Here is a 15,355-nt window from a genome sequence, read left to right as displayed (position 1 = left end):
TTTCTAGTGACAATCATCAGTGAGACTGTGTTTCTAGTGACAATCATCAGTGAGACTGTGTTTCTAGTGATAACCATCAGTGAGACTGTGTTTATAGTGATAACCATCAGTGAGACAATGTTTCTATTGATAACCGTCAGTGAGACAGTGTTTCTAGTGACAACCATCAGTGAGACTGTGTTTATAGTGATAACCATCAGTAAGACACTTGTGACTTACGACCAAGTTTACTTGAAAATTTTATACTATAAAGAAATGGAGAACATTTTGCTATTGGCATTTATTAAGATTAATTGAAAACTAGAAACTTGAATAAATAATTCAGTATAATCTTTTGCCATTTTATTGAGAAAAAACATATAACTACATAACTTTTATTTCATGTGAGAGAAATTCAACAGAAATAGATAATTACTGCACGTTTTGACTTTTCCAATGTAACTGTTTTGTAACACTTTGACCATTTACAAAAACTGTTTCAAAATCTCAAAAAGATAAATAAATTATTCAATTTAAAATTTGCTCTATTATAATGCATTATTAATTTTTACTTATGATTTTAATTTCTTGTCTTTGCAAGACAAAATGTTCACAAAATTACATTTTTGTCAAGAACCGGGCTGTAAAAAACAACGTAAAACTATTATTTTAGTGTAGTTTATGCTCTACAATCCACATTCTAATAAAACTTGAAACACTCAAATATCTGAGAAATTAAATTACTTCATGGACTTTAATATATATTTTTATTGTGGGTCCAGTTGTATTTTCTTTACGCAAATAACACACATGGTACAAGTTCTGAGAGAGAGATATATTTGGCAGACAAGATTTTGATAAAAACACTCTAAGTAATAAAATCCATTTACTTACTTGAATAACCATACTTGATATATCTCCTATGTTAATTGGAAGTAACAATGTATTTCTTGTTTTAGCTAAAATATTGAAGGCATTTATATACTTTTCTGCGATAACCAGAGACGCAGCATCCATGCCATGCCACAAATCACACACTAAAATTTCAATGTAGGAAAAAACAAGTGTATCTCAATAAAAATATATATATATATAGTAATTAGTTTCAACATGTGTCACAGAGTGCAAGCATTATGTGATTTTTTGATCAGTTGTTATGGTGTTTCTTTAACAGGTTGTCCCAAGTTTATCGTGTGAACTACAGAAAATATATCATTAACGTGTACACGAAGGATGTGCTGTTTAAAATATCTAATCAAAAAAACTTCTGGTTGTTACAAAAGTGATTTTTCACAAACATTATCACTGAACAGTGAACACGAATATACTGAGTAGAATGCATTTTATAAGATCACAAAACATTGAAAAGTTATCATCTTACAAACTTGACGTAAGAACCTTAACTTTCAGATGAATCATTATTATTATTATTTATTAAAAATGAAACTTAGGACTTCAAATTACATAGATTGTCTGGAGAAAAACGTTTATCAAATTCATAAAAGTGTCAGAGGAATGAGTTTCTATCTCATACTGAAACACCAGGGACACAAAACTACAACAAAAATTAATCTTCTAATAAATACACTCACTTTTAGTGTTCATAAACTTTGAAAGAACAGTTTGTTTTTTATATATTTGAAAAATAAACTTTAATAGATATAAAACACGAAAACATTTTCAAACAACAAAATTGCTCTTCAAATTTGGAAATCATGAAATCACAATTTCAAAAACTTTTAACACAATGACATTCAAGTGTATCAAAATACAGTCAAAATTATTTCAGTTCTTGGATACTCAGATAAATATATTTATATCTCATCAGACGAAACAAATATATAATAAAAAAGTGTAAATAATGTTGTATAACAAGTCTCTAGTCATGGATATTTTATGAAATGATTTCAGCTTATCAGTTTTTTTCTCTCTATTGTAAGCTAAATAATAAATTGATACATACGTAACTAGCTGTTCTTTTCCCATGTTTAGAAACTGAGACATTTGCTCTGGTCTAAAACTCCGTAATTTTCAAGCATTTATTACATTTTCACGTTCATCTTATTCTGTTTCAACATTAAGTGACCGGTTTCTGCACAACACTTTCTGTGAAAGTTCTTACTTGGAAGGAGAAGTGTGAAATTTTACAGACGTTTCAACAAATACTGGTTGTGATAACACAAACACACACATACACATATTGTTCTCACCTAAACCACTACAATGGATAACGGTTTACAAAACGACGATACCTAACACAACAGCAGTCAAATATCTAATTATAACTATAAACAACTGCATTCGTTGATTTGACCTTCAACGCTGTGTCAAACATTCTTTATGTAAAAACATAAATCTTAGCTATCGAGCTATAAACACGAAGTTAGAAACAATTAGAAATGTCAAACACTAAATAGTTAAAGAATCATGATTTAAGAATGTTAGATACATATATGTCAAACACTAAATAGTTAAAGAATCATGATTTAAGAATGTTAGATACATATATGTCATATTGGTGGACAAAGTGTAGCTTGTCATATAAATAACCAGAAAAAGAACAAATTTCTACACAACGGTATCCCACTATTAAAGATACCCCTCATAATTACTTGCTTTGAGAGTAATTCCATATATGTTTTACTTGCATTATCTTTTGTTATTATTCTAATAATAAACAGCTACATTTTTCTTTGTTTCTGTTTACAACCTGATAACTATTCTCACTTTCTTCTGATTGGTTGAGTCAAACTTGTGCAAGTCATTTTGAAACTTTGTGAAATAAAATAAAAATACCTCAGCATCAAGAATATTTTATGTTAAAAATCAAAAATCACCATTCATAGTTGAAACCAAGGATAAAGAAGTATTGTTGTCCCAGAGATAAAAACCTTATTTTCAAGAGGCTGGTTCTACAATTTAAATAATGTGGTGGTTAGATTACTTTCCAAACAATTTGTCCGCCCAGTGGCTCAGTGGTATGTCTGCAAACATACCTTGCGAAAAGCTGGGTTTCGATACCTGTAGTGGGCAGAGCACAGATAGCCTATTGTGTAGCTTTGTGTTTAATTCAAAACAACAACAACCGAACAATTTGCTGTAAAATCTTTAAAACTCAGTTCTATATAAATAATTTCATATCACAAGTGTGCTAAGAAGGAAAGTTATTTTTCCTATTTTTGTTCTGTGTTACAACAGTTATTTTCTATAATGAACAAGTGATTTTGTTTTATATTACTACAGTTAGTTTCTAAGAAGACAATATCTTAGTTTGTGTTACTAAACTTAGTTTACAAGAGGGAAAGTGTTTATTTTTCTCATTTACTGTTACCACAGTTAGTTTCTATGAAGATGAGTGTTTCTGTTGTTTTTTTACAACAGTTAGTTCTAAAGAAGTGCAAGTGTTTTTATTTTGTGTTACTAAAGGTAGTTTCTATGCAAGTAAGGAAAACATTTGTACAGAAATGTGATACGCAGTCTCAGAAGTGTATGAAAGTGGTTCCATAATAAGCAAAAGTTTTATATTTATGAAAAAATAAAAACATTCTGGGGTATTACTACATTAAATAAATTAGTAACTGTTGATTTCTATGGAAACTAGTTAATTTTATGATATCTGTTTGGAACAGTTTTGTAGTTGAACTGCATCTAAAGATATTATGTTCACATTACTGATCAAGGATTGCATTAATGCACATGTGTGTACAAGAAGGTTATAAAAATAGGTATGACACATATATGTTAATAACTATATTTATATCATTACATAAACTGTTTATTAGTTTTGCCTAAAAGCAATTAAGACTGTGAAAACGTAACAGTAGTAAAATAGCAAAGTTTAACGATAGTAAGACTGATTTTAAGAACATTGTTTCCTGTTAGACTTTGTACATTTAGTATATTTCATTTTTTAGATGTAAGAACTGAAGACTGCTCGTCATCAGCATTTACAAAATAGGGAAATTATAAAACTGTGTAAAGTTACTAACAGTTACTAACAATACCCTTATGGATCACCATCCCGTATAATGTATGGCCTGCCTTAGGTTCATGGCTAGGTGGTTATGGCATTCGATTTGTAATCTGATGGTCGCGTGTTTGATTTCATTCACACCAAATATGCTCGCCCTTTCAGCCGTGGGGGCATTATAAAGTGATGGGCAATCCCACTATTCGTTGGTAAAAAGACTAGCCCAAGAGTTGGCTGTGGGTCCCTAGCTGCCTAGTTTTACACTGCTAAATTATGGACGGCTAGCGCAGATAGCGCTCGTGTAGCTTTGCACGAAATTCAAAAACAAACAAACATCTTTCCATTTTACTTGTATTCATATTTACCTGTGTGTGTGTGTTTAATTTTCTCTTGTGATATGCAGGCTTATCATATGTTTTAAAATAGAAATTTTTCAACGTTTTCATTTATTCTGGTGTATGTAGTTTTAACTTTCTTTTGACCTAGTTACCTACAGTTCTTGGTCATTCACCTGATGTATCACTGCTGTCTTCTTGTGAGACATATTTCTTTAAATATTTTATACAATATAAAGATAATTAGAAGTGTTTTCCACTGAAAGGTTAGGTGACCTATCATGCAAAAATAAACCAAAAAAATCTCCCTTATCTGGCAGTGAAAGTGATAAAAAAAAATTATGTGGGTAACACAAGTGGTATGGGGAGACTAGTTTGTTTCCTGTATATAATAACATGCATGCTTTTCTCAATCTATTATTTTCACAATAAAGAGGGGGGAGATCTTTTCAACAAAGGAACTTTCTTTAGTCCATACAAACATTTATTGTTTTTGAGAGTCAAATATTGTTTGATTGTGTCCAGTGTCTTAAACGTCAATCAAAGTCAGAAAATTCAGACTCGCTCTGCAACTCGCTGTTGCATTAAGATCAGAGGTATTACTGAAGAAAGTATGGATGTGTTACATGGTTTTGTTTGAAAGCCATATAATACCGTATAGTAAAATCACTTTTCTCCCAGAGCAGTTCTGATTTCATTTTTTCTTCTGTCTCTCTATTTTTAACAACACCAGTTCAATTATGTACATAAAATACATGTCAATCTGCAGAATACTGCTAAGATAATGTATCCTGTTCAAACTTACACTGATAAGACATTCAGTTCTCATGGTTCCTTTGATAAAATTTAGCTTTCCCTAGATTATGAGTTTTTAAAGATATAATCACATTATGTAATAAAAATTTTGTTCCTGGACAGTATGTGTTATTTCATAATTGTTTATGTTGTAAAAGTACAAAAAATTACCATTATTCCTTTCAAACTTTTTTTTGTGACCTGGATAATGAAATTTAGAAATTAACTTATTTTCTGTGTAAAAACGGGCAAATTTTCATTTACATAAGGTCTGAATAAAATGACATATGAATTAAGATTTACATGTATTTACACTAAAGTTATGCAAAAATGTTTAGAAGTGAGTAGATTTTGAGATTTGTTAGCAGCGTTCAAAGTCCAGTATATCTTGGTGGAAACTTTTGTCTTGCTCCTCTGAGTATGTTCATATGTTCTCCTTGAATTCACCAAGATGAGCATCAAGGATACGGACTTCCAGGTACATCCTGCAGCCCATTTTGCCTTAGTTCTTCACCAGAGCCTCAACCTGTTCCACATAATTTTTGGCCTTGTGATTGCCCAAGAAGCCCTGAACCACTGCGACAAAGCTGCCCCATGCTTTTTTTACTTCATATTGAGCTTTTTGGGGAATTTCGTGTACTCCAAAATATTTTTTATTTGTGGTCCATTGAAGAAACCGGCTTTGACCTTTGCTTCTGACAGCTTAGGAAGGAAGAAGTCTTGAAGGTATTTAAAGGCTGTTTCATAAAACCCAATTTAAGTACAATGGTGGGAACAACACCTTCCGGAAATCCACTAGTGGTTCAGACTTGACATTGTGCCTCCCCCAAAGAGAACTCTGTCTATTGTGGCCAGTGCTTCCTGTTGCAGTGCACTGCTGTGTTCCTGTTTTCTTAAAGGCATAGATATAGGGAAACTTGGAAAAGCCTCCTTGAAGACCCATCAGGAATGTCACCATTTTGAAGTCTCCGATAACCTCCCACCATACTCATCATACTTCAAGACTTCTACCAAGGTCTTACTGCTCTTATAATCCTCTTGGAGGTGCACCGAATGAGCCAGGGGAAGAAATGGATCCTTATTCCCGTTATGGAGCAGCACAGCTTTTAGGCTTCTACAACATTCTAGAAAGTTGAAGAAAATTCTCTAACAGCTACTCAGCACTGAATCTACCTGGAATGTTCCAGAAAATGGGTAAATTTGAAAATTTCATTATCCAGGTCACAAAAGTAAAGTTTAAAGAGTAAAATAGGTCTTTTAAATTTACTTTAGGCATAAGCAATTGGGAAATAACACTTTATGCCCACGAAGAAGAAAAAGTAAAAATTTTGTTACATAGTGTAATCACCTTTATAATTATCCTGTGAATTTGATAACTAAAGAAACTTAGACTACATCACAAGTTCTAAATGGAGCAGGTGACATTTTTGTATCTCAGAATGGCTGGTTAAGAAACCTGAAGATGACCTAGGAAGGTCAAAATGTTGTTCTCTCCTTATCAATAAAAATGTTAATACCCATACCAGTCATTCTGAGATACATTTTTTATTTCAAGTAGGTTTCTTGTCATCAAGAATAACTTCACCAGGTGATCATCTGTTTTGGGCAAAACTGTTACAAATGAATAAATATTGGAAATAAATGTAATAAAATTCAAGCTCTGTTAAGATTAAAATATAGACCAAAAGATATGGTATTACAAAATGCACTGCCATGTAGTTATTGTATCATTTTCTATGCAAATTATGACCCTGAGTTCTAGAACACTTTGTGTTTGTATATTATTTTTGTACTTACCCTCTTTATGAGCTGGAATTCTCCCATCAGTTCCCAGTAGCAGCACTCCAGCCCTTTTGGTCACTCTGTTAAATGTGATATAATAATTTATGTTACATTTCATCCTGAAAAATAACTGGAACTTCACTCAATATTTATGAGCTTGTATTTGTATTGCAATAATAATGATGAAACAACCATCAAAAATAATATCATATGTATTTATAAATACATTTATATTTACATAAAAAATATTTATGTTGCTGATAAAATCATTTAAAATTTTCTGTTAAATCAATAAATTGTGTTTGTAGACATCAGATAAAAACCATGATGTTTGAAGCAATGGATGAAATAAACACAAGTATTTGTAATCATTCTTTTAAAAAGCCAATAAAAAAACAAATGATCAGTTTCAGTTTGGTTGTGTGTTACAGTTAAATTACATTTTACATTGGATTACATTTAACCATGTGGCTCATTTCTGCTTAAAAGTTAAATGCTGTAACCAATGAATATTAGTACGATACACTCATAGACATGTGTATGTGTGTTAAAAAAAAGTTTAGTTTACCTGCTAGAAATCCCAGGAACCACTGTTAAGATAATTCCAGAGTTTTCAGTTTCACCAGCTAGAGAGAAAGAGCAGAAGGTTTGTAGATTCAGCAGAAAAATTAGCCAATAAGAAAACAGTTTCAAAAGAGCGTGCTTGCTCAGTTTACTTCTCTTTTCATAAGGAGTAATAAAGCTTCAGAAATAATCAAAAATGGAATGTAATGTGTACATTACAGTTGTTTACTGTTTAACATTATTGTGTCAAATTAATATGTTACATGTAACAGCCTATACGTCTATACACTGGTTATATTTCATGACACCAACCAATACAGAAAAGCATTTTGTGTGTAAACTTTTGTATTGAATTTTGCTTCCGTCACAGTCTAGTTTACAATTAGTTCATCAAACAAAATAACTTAACGTGTTTCTCAGTTTGCATAGCTGTTGTTATAATGGTTTGAAGTTTACTTTTTTGTCATTCAACATGTGTCTTGTATCAACCGGTCTCAGCTAATCAGTAAATACATTTAGTGCAAATTCAGCATAAATAGTTTTATAATAATTGTTAAATACAAACAAAATAATCTTACCAATAAACTTGTCCACATTGGCATAATGTACCTGCAATAATAAGTAATTGATTCCTGAGTCTCTTCCTCCCACTTTGAAGCCAACACCTGAAAACGTACAACAGACATAAGAAGAAGCAATACTGGACGGTCAAGATTGGCTAAAACAAGTCGTATGCATCACAAATAAACAAATATATTTTCTTTCTTCAATGTGCTCACAAACCTGAACATATTTAATCTCAAATTGGTCTGTATGCTGATTGTATGTTCCATTAAACTCAAATGTTGAAGGGACAATTCACACTTCTTGGAATTTAGCCTGAGATTTCCTTTATTTGACCAATCCAGAAATTTCCTTAGTTTCCCTGTAAGCATTTTCAAACGTCTTCCCACGTGAGGTTCTGTCATTAAGATGACAAGACATTCCAGGCAGTTCAGAGACGTTACACTCCATCAAAATAAAGTATGGGAACAGCTTGAATGGGAAGTGAAATAAACTTTGTTATAAATATACAATATATGGAGAAGCTTCAGGCATCATCAGCTTCCTGATCATGACACAAACTTGTCAAAACATAATAAATGTTTCTTCCATTCACAATGTTTCCATACTTTATCTTCTGAAAAATGGGTTCCTCTTCATCAGATTAGACTTCCCTCAAAAGTAACTACTTCTGATGTTCTTTGATACAGAATACTTCCAGTACATCCTCACATCTTACTCTGTCTTCTCCAGAGTTGACTTGAATTTCATGATTTGTTGTGTTTATTACAATAATGGTGACATCTTTTCTACAGATCAGTGAGAGATCTTTCAGTCAATAATCCTCCGGAACATGCTGAAGTGTTTGGTTCTACTGTACTCTATTGATTAGTCAACAGATGTAAATGTATTTATGAAAATACTGGTATGAACATTTCACTTCTTCATGGTACAACAACTGCTTCTCTCATTGTTACCAAAATTTCAATCTCTGGCATCATAATTGTCATGTAATGCACAGGGATTTCCTGGTCATAGACTGCAAAGCCATTTGAAATTAGCTTAGCTTTCAATCCATGTCTCTACAAGAAGTCAGCTCCAAGTATGCACTCATTTGCAAAGTAAATTATCCACATATGCAGTATAGAAAAACATTCTACAGTGAAGGTAAGTTTCAACTTTTTTACTTCTTGGCGTTTGTGACTACTTGAATAAGTGCAGCTGTAAAACCAGTGTTAAACAACATATTGCAAGGCTTCCCATCAATAAACCATTAGACTTATAGAGTGGTTTTGTTAAATAATGAATTTCTTACATCATATGGAGCAGATGCAGTGTTCTCAGCTGAACTCTGCCCCACAATTCCAGCTACTTCCTGTTTTTCAATATGTTAACAGCTTATTTATGTTGTTTGTTTTTTTTATCTTGTTAGGATCAAAGATTCATCCTTAGGGTATTTTCTTCTTTAAGTATTAACAGCTACCAATTCTTCACAGCCTCAGCTGTAATGGACATGTTACCATCATTTATAATAATTATATTTTATTGATATCAACTATTAGAAGCTTTTGCCTGCAGTTCTTTACAGTATGTCCATTTGAGTGACACCTGCTCTGGTTTATTTCCTCTCTTGTATGTAACTAATTGTCTAATTAGTCCTTTCAGATTTTCTAGACTATTGTAAAAAAAGTTATATTTCAATACTACATGATCTGATGACATTGTACTTTTAAATGAGATCTTTAATTGATTAAGTTCCACCACCAACTGAAAATCTTCTTTTAACAATAAACACCTGCTTTGCTTTAACCTAACTTGCATATCCTTACCTCTTACTGCATATATTAATCAGTCATGTGCGAGTGGATCCACCATTTCATGTAAAGCACCTGGTTAAGATAACTAAGAAAGCCTTTCCACAAGTTCACCTGGGATCTGTTCTCTCCTCTCTATTCTGATCTTTGCTTTTGAATACTTCCCTCAGGCACCTGTTGGATAAGGTAGTTACTAGTACTTGATAGTTGTTGTGACTTTCAGGTGCAAGGTTGTTTAATGTTGCTAAATCTGGTCCTTTCAAAGAGTTGGCAAAAATAATAACTTATTGTTCACCATTTCACCTGTTGACTCTAGATTATTATGGTCTAAGTTTAATCTGCCTCCCATGGTATTTTCACATTATAATTCATTGGTGTTCAAGTGAATGATGTTGTCAAAATGACCGAATAAATTGTGGAACTTATTTTAATATTGTAACGGCAGTTGTATTCCAAGAAGATTCTTTAGCCAAAGATTATACAGCAATAGCAGAAACAGGAGTACAAAAAGTAGGAGTTTCTATTCTATATAAGATAGTAAATAGTGTTTTATGTTGGAATTCTTATGGAGATGTAAAAAACAAAACAAAAAGAGGTGTGGCTACTTTGATCTTTGCATTTATCAACTCATTTTCCACATGTTTCATTCTGTCATTAATGTTCATTTCTATCTCAGTGATCTTCTTATAATTTTTCTACACATGATAGATGGTTTGTACTTTACTTTTCACTTTGTTCATTTACTTTTCTACTTTTTTAATTCTGTCTTTACATCCTTTTAGTATTTCTTTAATCTCCTTATAATCCCACTATTCATCTCCAATACCATAATTGATCGAGTATTCAATAAGATTTATGTTTTTCTTCATATTTACATATCATTTCTTTGCCTTTTAATTCTTCTCTGGAATTTCCATCTCTCACCTCCTGAACTTCTTTTAAATTTCAATAAATATCTTCCTGGTATTCTTTTATTTGTGTATTTTATTTCTTCTTGATCTTGTTTTAAAAGAAGGTTATAATGTGACGATCAATCCCATTACTCTTTGGTAAAAGAGTAGCCCAAGGTTGGTGGTGATGATTAGCTGCCTTCCCTCTTGTCTCACACTGCTAAACTAGGGATGACTAGGGCAGATAGTCCTCGTGTAGCCCTAGAGTTGGTGGTGGGATGTGATGACTAGCTGCCTTCCTTCTAGTCTTACACTGCTAAACTAGGGATGACTAGTGCAGATAGCCCTCATGTAGCCCTAGAGTTGGTGGTGGGTTGTGATGACTAGCTCCCTTCCCTCTTGTCTTACACTTCTAAACTAGGGATGACTAGAGCAGATAGTCCTCGTGTAGCCCTAGAGTTGGTGGTGGGTTGTGAGGACTAGCTGCCTTCCTTTTAGTCTTACACTGCTAAACTAGGGATGACTGGTGCAGATAGCCCTCATGTAGCCCTAGAGTTGGTGATGGGTTGTGATGGCTAACTGCCTTCCTTCTAGTTTTACTTAAACAGGGATGACTGTGCAGATAAACCCTAGTTGGTGGTGGATTGTGATGACTAGCTGCAGTCTTATGCTAAACTAGGGATGACTAGTGCAGATAGCCCTCATGTAGCCCTAGAGTTGGTGGTGGGTTGTGATGACTAGCTGCCTTCCTTCTTGTCTTACACTGCTAAACTAGGGATGACTAGTGCAGATAGCCCTCAGGTAGCCCAAGGGTTGGTGGTGGGTTCTGATGACTAGCTGCCTTCCCTCTTGTCTTACACTGCTAAACTATGGATGACTAGTGCAGATAGCCCTCGTCTACCTTTGCACGAAATTCAGAAACAAAACAATCTTGTTTTGTTTCCTTTTTCAAATTCTGTTTCTCTCTATTTGTTTTTCTTTCAACAGTTATGATCCTGCTTCTTGTTCTTGTTGTCATCTTGAAATTTACTCAAACTTCTAGTTTATCTTCACCAAAATAATTCAACTTCTGGCACCAGTGATATAATCAACATCCTATCATTTGATTAATTCTTTCAGATTATTTGATAAAAATTGTGCAAAGTTTAGTCCACGTAACACTAGAGAATTAATTTATTTAATCAATAACACTTGCTGTAAAGTACGTTCACTGGTGTGCGTAACTTCATAAATAACGTTCTCTCACACTTTACGAAACTAATGTTCTCTTAACTCATAAATAATCTCACTTGCAGAATTTCCTTGCTAATCGATCGACAGCTGGCACAACAAATATTCCACCGACTAACTTACTAATTTGATCACTGATGAATAGCTGCAGTAACTCCTATTACTTACCTCATTAGCTGAACTATGAAATTTAATTCTGGAAATCTCGTATCATTACTTCTTTCTTCTACAAAAGCTTTCATTTTCATGAAATTTCTATATGTTATGACAAACTCTTTCTAGCAAAGAGACATAAAAATTAGAATCTAATTATTAATTAGCTACTTTTTTTTAAACTGTTCTTGCTGGATACTAATTACTAAGTAGCTTATATCATCCACTTCAAAAAATCACAGTGTTAGCAGATTCAAGGCTCAATGGATGAGCTTTAGATGTATAATTGTTAATATAAATTACTAATTGTCATCTGGAAATATAAAAAACAGAAAATTATTCTAGGATTGGAGTGTTCGATTGTACAAGTTACTAACCATGAGAACAATCGTTAGCTGGTCCTTACAACCTTATTATAAATACAGAATGTACCAAAATCAACTTCTCACCTTCTGGTAACGTTAGTTTTGGAGCATCTCTTGCCCATGCGTAAATGATGTGAGAACCTTCAGAACATACAGGAGCACGGCGATATTGGGATCCACGCCCAACTCCACCCATCTCACCACAGTCCCAAACAGCACGAGGAGTGTCTCGTTCTCGATATCCCACGACAGAGCATCCAAATAGTAGGATATGATGAGCAGTGTGCATGGTGGCATTGGGTTCGAACTCCACTGAAATGGTTAAGAAATTGTGCGTATATCGGAAGACAAACAATTATTTTGTTAACGTGATGCTTTGTTATTACGATATTACCTACTCTTGGTATTACTGAATTATGAATAAAAATGTTTACACATATCACACATGTATTATTGTTATTTAATTTTTCTGAATATTTCAATGTTATATGACACTGCTTTGAAGTATTTCCCCCTCATTGAATACAGTTAACATTAACATAATAATGGAATAGTGCAACTAAGTGCACTAGTAATACTCCAACAAAATTCCGATATGTCACGATTAAATCTTATTAGTATTACAGTTTTTCTTTAGTGTTTGCTACAGCTCATTTCCTGATAAAAATATATTACAATGTTTTATGTATCATTTAAAATAAAATGGGTAATTTATATCACTATTATCATCAGGTATTCGGAATTATGTTAGTAACATTTTTTTTATTAAAAAGAACAGCTCATCATTACGACATTCAATGCAGGGATTGAACCTAAAACTTTAGATGTATAAGCATTCAGGATTACTGCTTAACAACCAGTAGTTGTGTTTTTCTTTCTGTTTTTTTTAAGATAGTTAAAAATAAACTTACTTATGTAGGTGCTGAAACTTCTGGGCATTTGAAATGCCATACAAAGATAGGAGTCTTTCTAAATGTAAAGGTAAATAAATATAAATATTACATTAAAACTAAGAGCCGTGTAAATATGAACACTTTTTCAATGTCAAAGACTTGTAATGTTAAACATTTGATTTCAATATCATTGGTGGGCACAGCACAGATAGCCCACTGCATGGCATTGCATTCTTCTTCTTATAACATACTGTGAGAATTATTTCCATTTGTTTAAATGAATTATAATGAGCAAGTAATTCTTTGTTAGATAAATCCAACTCAAATCTTCTGGCAACTCGAATGTTAGTTGAGTAATTTTAAAATAAGACAATTACAAGAAAGCTGACAAAATCAACCTGTATCAGTATTCTAACTCACCACCAAAATAAAATTGAGGTGAATGGTTTTCTTTTCTCTAAACTTTGAGTCTGAAAAGAGCAATCACTTCAAATGATAATGGCCCGGCACGACCAGGAGATTAAGGCACTCGATTCGTAATCCAAGGGTCAGGAGCACGAAACCCAAAATGTGTTTCTTAAGATAATTGTATCCAATATCCTCTTGTTTAGCTGCATTATCCGATTGGCTCCCCTCTATATCAAACAGACGATTCCAGCCATTATTGTTCAAACACATTAAATTGCACTTACAATAATTTCGATCAACAACCAGATATTTGACCAACCTGCAACCTGATTCAAGTCATTCTATAGTGCATCAACATCTTCAATACATATATTGACACCTAAGAACTTAATTAACTTACTAACGATGCCCCTGTCAATATCATTACTATTATATTAAAAACAAAGAGAAAAAACAAGTCCAAAAACAATGACCCCTGAGGGACATTACTATATTAATAAAAGTTTAATTATCTGTTATTGAGCACAAAGCTACACATTACATTTAGCTTACACTGCTAAATTAGGGTTGGCTAGCACAGATAGCCCTCGTGTAGTTTTGCATGAAATTCAAAACAAACAAACTTGTTAGACTATATGAATATAAAATTATTCACAACCCTTCCCTGTACAAACATTCTCTGGTCAGTCTAGAATTAGTTTCTTCTATATTTATTAACACTCCTATAGATGAAACAGCCTTGCATGACCTTCAAAACTTTTCTTCAATAAATACCTTGATTGATGTTTCATTAAACACCCACGTGTTGGAGCCATTATTAAAACACATTTCGTTGTGAAGAGACTGCGCTTGACCTAGTGGCGATGGAAGCACAGAAGGCATCGAATCCAGAATTTCAGCATTAAATGCCTATTTTCGCAAAAAGATATTCAAATGACGTGTTTTTTTATTTTTGTACGGGTAAAACAACTAGAAAAACAGATACTGGAATATAGCAACAGAACTTGGAATCATATACTTGATACTGACTAAATTCGTAATGTAACAGACTTCATCTTAACAAAATACTTTCCTACCATATGGTAGTATACGTACAAAACTTCAAGCTACGTACTTAAACAGAATACTTACCACTTTAGGCTGAACATCAGGCATTAGTAACGGAAGCTTTATTTCAGCGGAAAAGGGAAGTAACATACACTTTAGGCTTAACCACAAAATCCAAAATATTGTGTTTGTTTTTGGAATTTCGCACAAAGCTACACGAGGGCTATCTGTGCTAGCCGTCCCTAATTTAGTAGTGTAAGACTAGAGGGAAGGCAGCTAGTCATCACCACCCACCGCCAACTCTTGGGTTACTCTTTTACCAACGAATAGTGAGATTGACCGTCACTATACAACACCCCAGGGCTGAAAGGACAAGCATGTTTTGGCGCGACTCGTGCGCGAACCCGCGACTCTCAGATTACGAAATGCACGCCTTAACGCGCTAGGCCATGCCAGGCCTTGCAGAAGTGTAAGTTTCTGTTATGAGATCACCTTTCCAGTGTTATGAGTGTTTTCTTTCGGTTTTTTTTCCATCGTTTCGTTTCTTTTATATATTGTACATATAAGTTCGTGCAGGTAACATTGGA

At 33.3% G+C, this 15,355-nt stretch overlaps 1 protein-coding gene across 7 annotated transcripts; it reads right to left on the bottom strand.

The window, feature by feature from the left end:
* Window positions 1–313: 313 nt before the first annotated feature.
* LOC143238558 (peptidylglycine alpha-hydroxylating monooxygenase-like) lies at window positions 314–15,135 on the bottom strand. Of its 7 annotated transcripts, none has more exons than XM_076478908.1 (8): window positions 14,853–15,132; window positions 13,734–13,948; window positions 13,332–13,389; window positions 12,505–12,732; window positions 8,004–8,090; window positions 7,430–7,487; window positions 6,877–6,941; window positions 314–1,016 (listed from the first exon to the last, which is right to left on the bottom strand). In XM_076478908.1, the coding sequence occupies exons 3-8, from the start codon at window positions 13,369–13,371 to the stop codon at window positions 715–717; spliced, it is 780 nt and encodes a 259-aa protein (XP_076335023.1). In that variant the 5' UTR covers window positions 13,372–13,389; window positions 13,734–13,948; window positions 14,853–15,132; the 3' UTR covers window positions 314–714. The 7 variants fall into 7 exon arrangements, with proteins under 7 accessions (XP_076335023.1, XP_076335032.1, XP_076335041.1 ...); XM_076478917.1 differs by lacking the exon at window positions 14,853–15,132 and adding an exon at window positions 14,496–14,628; XM_076478926.1 differs by lacking the exon at window positions 14,853–15,132 and adding an exon at window positions 14,041–14,443.
* Between the last annotated feature and the right edge of the window lie 220 nt (window positions 15,136–15,355).

The sequence above is a fragment of the Tachypleus tridentatus genome, chromosome 2 (assembly GCF_004210375.1).
Source record: "Tachypleus tridentatus isolate NWPU-2018 chromosome 2, ASM421037v1, whole genome shotgun sequence".
NCBI lineage: Eukaryota > Metazoa > Arthropoda > Merostomata > Xiphosura > Limulidae > Tachypleus > Tachypleus tridentatus.
Note: the sequence above shows the minus strand (reverse complement) of the source record. Positions and strands in the feature narration are given on the sequence as shown.

Excerpts from the sequence above, each read along its gene's own strand:
- LOC143238558 (XM_076478903.1), bottom strand. The coding sequence starts at position 14,918 with ATGTTACTTCCCTTTTCCGCTGAAATAAAGCTTCCGTTACTAATGCCT. Across the intron at positions 8,091-12,504 it reads AAAACTAACGTTACCAGAAG|GTGTTGGCTTCAAAGTGGGA; the intron begins GTGAGAAGTTGA and ends GTACGTTTTCAG. Across the intron at positions 6,942-7,429 it reads GTTCCTGGGATTTCTAGCAG|AGTGACCAAAAGGGCTGGAG; the intron begins GTAAACTAAACT and ends CACATTTAACAG.